A 7178-nucleotide genomic window follows, 5' to 3' on the forward strand; every position below is an offset into this window, starting at 1 on the left:
CATTTTTAACCTTGACATTTTCCCAAGCTTTAGTGAGTGTTGGGTCCCTTAGCTGGGCAGTTCCGAAGTTATCCCGGGAGACCTCTAGCTCAGGCATGCTAGGTTCCTCAATGGTCTCCGCAGTTACCTCAGATTCACCAGCTAATACAGCTAAGGGAAACAACTCACTATCTTCCAACCCATCCTCGGTACCACTTACAATAACACCTGACATGGGTGGTTCTGTTTTCTCTCCCCCAGATACTCTATTGTCCTTAACAGTTTCTATAGAAGTATCCAGTTCAATAGGGTGGGGTCTCACCTCACCATGCTCAAAACGTTTCTCAGTCTCTGGAGCTTGCTCCTGGCACAGTTCACGAAATAAGGGAAAGTCTCTGCCCAAAATTACACTGTGCAAGAGTATGGGAGACACTGCCACTTCATGGCACACAGTCCCTGCAGGGGTCACAAAAGTCACTAAGGCTGTGGGGTATTTCTTACAGTCCCCATGTACACACACCACTCCTACTTGACGCTGCGTTAAAGGACAGTCCTTCAGGAGCTGTGTGTTTACCAGTGTGACTAAGCTACCTGTGTCTAATAATGCATTCACAGTGCGCTTACCAATCTGGACGACACAAGTTGGTACAGATGAAGCCAGAACGGATTGTACATCTGGCGCGCTGTAACGTTAGTTAATTGCCAGCAAGTGCGATATCTTAAAATGTCCCGTCGCATTTATCGCAGTTACCTGCATGCAGTTCCAGCTATGGCCACTAGATGGCGCCAAGCGCAAGGTATTTCTTTAGCTGCCGACCGGCTTCAGTGAGTCCCAGTGCAGAACGATCGTGACATGCTCTCAATGTGAGCTACAGAAAGGGGGCTCTTCAGGTGCTCACAAACAGAATAAAAATCATTTGAATAGAAGTGTGATTATGTGCACATTACTAGGAAAGAAGATCTGCAGAGTATAAGTGCTGAGGAAGTAAAAATTTTTTTTTAATAAATTAAAAAAGAATTAAAAAATATATAAATAAATAATCAAAAGTAAGTCCCAATGCCTCTTCCATCGACCCCTGAGCTTAATTTTCCCCATTACTATGCCCTGATTATTATTTTTTTTTTTAATGTGTGAATTACATCACAGATAAAGTAAAGTCTTAAACAGGCACTTATCAGTAGTATTGTGGTGGCGCATTTGGTTAGGTGTTTGCTTTTGCTGCCAAAGGTACTGGGTTCAATACCCATCTATACCCGAAGTCCAACAATTTTCTGTAATTGATATTTAAAATTATACTGTACATTTTACAACATATTAGGCTCAATCATGTATATTAAAGAAAATAAGGAATGAAAATTCTAATTAGAGAAATGAATAAAATTAAAGGCAGAAAAGGGAATTGAACTCATATGACTTCATGACCTCTTACTTTAAATGCAAACACTTAAGGCATTGTGACCCTTTCCACAATCTGAGGTGCGGAAAGAATTTCCGCCTGCAGCCAGCGTTTCACAAGGTTAATGAGATCATACATCTGGGAGCGGGGTGACCCCTTAACCTTAAATTCCCAACTGTGGACCCGCTGTGCCCTCACAGAGGTGGTTACTCCCAGTCTCCGCAGGATTTCAGACTTCAGCTTGTCATAGTCCCTTGCGTCCTCGGAGGACAGGTCATAAAAAGCTTTCTGGGAATCCCCCACTAGTAGTGGTGCAACAATCATCGCCCATTGCTCCCTCGACCAGGCTTGCTGCTCCGCCGTCCTCTCAAAGGTACAGAGGAAGGCCTCCACATCATCCTGCCCAGTCATTCTCCGCAGGAGGTGGCTGCCTGGGATGGAGCGTGGCACTCCAGGGACTAGGGCAGCATCCCCAGAGACCCTGGCTGTCAGTTGTTTTACCACCTCAATTTGCAGCTGCCGATCTTTCTCTGCAGCCTGCGCCAGTGCAGTGATGTGGGCCTCCAACAGACGATTTGCCTCCTGCTGGGTGGCGTTACACTGCTGCTGTAGCAACTGGCTCTCCTGGTGGGCCTTCTGTAAAGTTGCAGTGCACTGCAGCAAAGCCTTGAGGACATCCTCCATTTCACAACTTTTAAGTCTCTTTAAATCCCACTTATAAGCTATACAGTCCGCACAATACTCACAGGAGACTTACTGTGGTTTGGCAACTTCCGCGTGTGGCAATCGCTGCCCGCATCCGAAACACCAATTGTGGGGGTTCACTCGCTGGTAGGCTGCAAAAGAGGCGACTTCACACACCAGGATCGGTTTAAGAGCTTCCTGCCCGCGTTTATTTTCCAGCGGCTGCAGAAGTTTCCCCTCGCAGGGGGAAGGTAACCAAAAAAACAGCAGTTTAACAGAAATATCCAGCCTCCTGGCTAACACAAAATAAATGCTTTGTTTTCTCTCCTGAAGCTGAGCAATACCAGCAGTTTGTCTCACACACATTCAGCACTGCTGCTCAGCATCAGGTGTACTAAATAGGCCTAGGGCCTCTTGAAAACCTGGCCTACGGATTTGGGAATCCGCCCCACCCTACTCTTGCGGGTTCCCAGTAAGACCAGTCCCGGATCAGTAATTACAAAAACCTTGCAGAGAGACATAGTGTTTCTCTGCTAACAGCACTACTGGTCTCACCTCAGCAACAATATCTGAGAATCCGTGGCCCAACATACATTCCATCAATCACTTTTCCCCAGGAAACTGGGGACCTTTTTGTCACCATACCACAATATATATATCTAATGTCAGTGTATCAGTCAGTGTAACCTGCTGTGTTTAACCCTCTTGTGGGTCACAGGGCATTGCACTTGCTGTTATTCAATATTAGGGAGCAGAGCTGTGAATATTACTGACCCCCCTTTACTTGCCTCTTAGTCAAAGAGTATGTTCCACTGGGATTATTGGGGTAACTGCATCCCTGCCAGTGGCTAAACACTAGAAGAATTGGGGGATCTATTGGAATATGAGCACACGTTGGTGAAATAACAGTAACAACCAATTACACGTTCCAAATAAGACCCCCACACATCACAAGTAAGGAGATGGTTCATGGCATAGAGCAGTGATTTGATACTTGTACCATTTAGCCTGGAAGCTGCCATATCAGTTACTATTGTATGGAATCTTTATTCACCCGTTCATTGTACAGCGCTACAGTATATGTTGGTGCTTTATAAATTCATAATAATAATAAAAGCTGAGCCCAGAGAGAAGAGAAGAGGCACCGAATGTGAATCAAATCTCACGATCTCTCCTCCATAAAGGGCCGGGGGGCCACACAGTGCGACTCAGAAGTAAATCAGCTCATCCTTCCGCTTCTTATTCAGCTGGTAGGAAGTAAGTTCGAAGCTGTTCTCAACTGATCTATAGACGCGCAGGTGAACGTAATCGTGACCCGTGATGTGCACCTGAAACAAATATCCACACGTTACCCTGAGCATGGGACGTACTAATAAGTCTCTATAGGCCACTGACTTGTGCAACTACAACTCCCTGCACAGACACTATTAGGGCTCTTACAGACATGCGTTTTTACCTGCGCTCCCCTGCGTTCCGTTTTTCTGCGTTCAGCCGCAGGGGAGCGCAGGAATAGACGCATGTCATTATTTCAAATGGGGCTGTACTCACACAGGCGCGTGTAGGCGCTGAACGCAGGAAAAATGCAGCATGTTGCGTCTCGACCTGCGTTCGGCGCCTACACGCGCCTGTGTGAGTACAGCCCCATTGGAAAAAATGTAATGCGTCTATTCCTGCGCTCCCCTGCGGCTGAACGCAGAAAAACGGAACGCAGGGGAGCGCAGGTAAAAACGCTCGTCTGTAAGAGCCCTAACACTTGCCAGGCTCCCTGTTAGTTAGAGATACTGAGGATACAGAGCTGGGAATCTATAGCCCTACAACTGGAGAGCAGGAGCAGCAGCAGAGACAGAGAAGAGCCCCCCCCCACCCGTCATGAGATGATCCAGTCCCGGCCTGACACCTCATTTCATGTTCCCATTTAGTGGGAGGAATTTAAAAAGAGCAGGACTGGGTCATTATATACACACATCTTACTCTCTCGTTACCTTAATGAAGTAATTGGTGCCAGCAACTACTTGTTCCCTATATTCTATGGCCTTGAATACAGAGACATTGACCCCCGACTCCTGTATGAACTGCGCCTTTACCTGCCAAATAAACACAAACAGTTACTGACAGTAATGAGAAAGTGATTATATTTCTACATAGTGACACCTGCCCCAGAGTAAGTTACTCACATTCACCCAACCCTTGTACTAACGCTTTACTCCCTGCTGCACCCACACTATTCCCCCAATTATATCCCCAGTGACTCACCTACTCACTCCCTGCACCCACACTATTCCCCCAATTATATCCCCAGTGACTCACCTACTCACTCCCTGCACCCACACTATTCCCCCAATTATATCCCCAGTGACTCACCTACTCACTCCCTGCACCCACACTATTCCCCCCAATTATATCCCCAGTGACTCACCTACTCACTCCCTGCACCCACATTATTCCCCCAATTATATCCCCAGTGACTCACCTACTCACTCCCTGCACCCACACTATTCCCCCCTATTATATCCCCAGTGACTCAACTACTCACTCCCTGCACCCACACTATTCCCCCAATTATATCCCCAGTGACTCAACTACTCACTCCCTGCACCCACACTATTCCCCCCAATTATATCCCCAGTGACTCACCTACTCACTCCCTGCACCCACACTATTCCCCCCTATTATACCCCCAGTGACTCAACTACTCACTCCCTGCACCCACACTATTCCCCCCTATTATATCCCCAGTGACTCACCTACTCACTCCCTGCACCCACACTATTCCCCCCAATTATATCCCCAGTGACTCACCTACTCACTCCCTGCACCCACATTATTCCCCCAATTATATCCCCAGTGACTCACCTACTCACTCCCTGCACCCACACTATTCCCCCCTATTATATCCCCAGTGACTCAACTACTCACTCCCTGCACCCACACTATTCCCCCCAATTATACCCCCAGTGACTCAACTACTCACTCCCTGCACCCACACTATTCCCCCCAATTATATCCCCAGTGACTCACCTACTCACTCCCTGCACCCACACTATTCCCCCCTATTATACCCCCAGTGACTCAACTACTCACTCCTTGCACCCACACTATTCCCCCCAATTATTTGTTGGTACATCACAGTCACAGTTTGTACCACAGTATTTTACCCCCATAAATTACCCACTGGTGACTCACGTGATCACAGATATTCTGTACTTCAGCATTCGCCTTCTGAGTTGCAGTGAGACCCCCGTCTCTCGTAATGCCGGACATAATTGGTGCAACACACAGATCTGACTTTCACCAACTCAACTTGCACCTGCCTTTATACTCCTGGTTGTCACTGTTGAAGGTGTTGTGTAAATCTAGGGGTCGGCCCCTATTGACATGCCCTGCCCCTGGGGAATATTGAGGCGATGGCTAAGGGTGTGCTCCCTTTAAGGTTTGATTCATTGTATGAATTGTCAACTGTTGCAAGTTCTATTATTGTCTTCTGACCTCATTCCATTAATGAAATGTACATTGTAAGTAGAATCTGCTCAAGCTGTTCCCTCAGTCCTTCTGCACCTGAAGAGAAGCAACAATGTCCCAAACTCACATGTTCCCAAACCCAAACCTTTGTCCCAACAGCCTCCCTAGTGCAATGGATTCATTTCCGATATTAAAGTGCAACTAGATTCAGAGGCTAAAATGTTGCATTTACAAGTAGGTGTTTGTTTTAATCAGTTCTCTGGTTGGACAGAAGTAAGGCCAGGATTCGAGGCTTCAGTAGAATCTAATGCTAAAAATCTGATTGCAGAGACTGTGCAGGTATTGTCTGAGATATTATCCAGGTGCACATTCACAGGACAGGTAATAAAATTCCTCTACAAAGACATTAATGTGCCTCATATTCCATCTCCAAACTGCAAGTGTAAAGGTTAAATTGTGTCATTAATAAATGGGAGCAGAGAGAAGACTTGGTTGGCCTGATGTTCATGTCTAGGAGACAAACTACTCTCTAATCACATGAGATTCTCTTTGAGGGACCCGCACTTATAGCCCAGTCCTTTTCAGCCGCTCATCAGCTCTACATGAACTATGGACTATGGTGTCGGTTACACACTGAATGGAGCAAACATCATTCTTGAGTTGACCTTGCCATGCCAGATACACCAGATTCACAGGAGCTCATGCTCTTGCTACAGATGATTGAGTCCTTACAAATTGCACATTGCCAAGGCCCTCAGCTGTGTTGGGAAGGACCACATCAAGTCTGTGGCTAAGGATAGTCCGATGGCTCCTGTCCCTGCAGCACCTAATTACCAGGGACCTGAGGTTCCAGTGCTAAGGCAGTAGGTCCCTGTTGGGAGAAGACTTACAGCATAATTGTGTCTACTTGGGCTTTGCTAATGGGCCCCTAAAGACTATGGACTTGCATCTTGTTGATAAACATCATTATTTTACTTGTTGTGTGTCTCTCTAATTCTCTTGTTATGATGCATATTAGAGCAGTCACCTCTCTTTGTATTTCTAATTGTTGGATATTCATACACTTTCCAATACTCAGAGAGGTAACATTTTACCTTTAACTCTCTTGTGTTTGTGGGAAAAGAGCCTACGGGTTCTCAAGGTCTGTGTATAAAGCCAAGATCACTCCCTGCCACCCAGTATAAGGAGGAAACTCAGACATGTCCCTGTATGAACGCTCCTTTGGAACATGAAGAAGAGAACTGAGAAAGACAAGGTTCCCCCATGAGCCTCCCTGACTCTGGATTCTGTTCCCAAGCCTTGGTCACTAATATCCTGGCCTTGAGGCAGAGCCACCTGCTTGGCTATAAGAGCAGTTCTTTTTTCTTCTGTTCTGTGGAGCAATATCTCCGTGTTTTCCCACCAGTAACTCCCTTTTTACAATTCTATAAAAACTCTGTGATTCCCTTGTCTGGGCTTCTGACTCTTTGTGAGTTCTGAATTTACAGGTCTCATGTCAAATAAAAGTTGTCTTTCACCTCAGGTGATTCCTGGTCCTGAAATTCCACAACATCACGCACCATCTGAAGGAAGGGCTGGTAATTCCTAAATGTGCCAATATTGGGAGTGCACAGGGAAGGGAGGGGTGACGGTGGTTTAGTCAGGGTGGGGAAGTGTTGG

The 7178-nt window shown here is 46.4% G+C and overlaps 1 protein-coding gene across 1 annotated transcript; it reads right to left on the bottom strand.

The window, feature by feature from the left end:
- Window positions 1-3083: 3083 nt before the first annotated feature.
- Window positions 3084-5380, bottom strand: LOC121399790 (cystatin-A-like). Its single transcript, XM_041581396.1, has 3 exons — window positions 5244-5380; window positions 4043-4144; window positions 3084-3388 (listed from the first exon to the last, which is right to left on the bottom strand). Exons 1-3 carry the CDS (start codon window positions 5319-5321, stop codon window positions 3269-3271), a joined length of 300 nt encoding a protein of 99 aa, XP_041437330.1. The 5' UTR covers window positions 5322-5380; the 3' UTR covers window positions 3084-3268.
- Window positions 5381-7178: the final 1798 nt, after the last annotated feature.

Source organism: Xenopus laevis, chromosome 2L (assembly GCF_017654675.1).
Source record: "Xenopus laevis strain J_2021 chromosome 2L, Xenopus_laevis_v10.1, whole genome shotgun sequence".
NCBI lineage: Eukaryota > Metazoa > Chordata > Amphibia > Anura > Pipidae > Xenopus > Xenopus laevis.

Excerpts from the sequence above, each read along its gene's own strand:
- LOC121399790 (XM_041581396.1), bottom strand. The coding sequence starts at position 5,321 with ATGTCCGGCATTACGAGAGACGGGGGTCTCACTGCAACTCAGAAGGCG. Across the intron at positions 4,145-5,243 it reads TACAGAATATCTGTGATCAC|GTAAAGGCGCAGTTCATACA; the intron begins GTGAGTCACCAG and ends TTTATTTGGCAG. Across the intron at positions 3,389-4,042 it reads GCACCAATTACTTCATTAAG|GTGCACATCACGGGTCACGA; the intron begins GTAACGAGAGAG and ends TATTTGTTTCAG.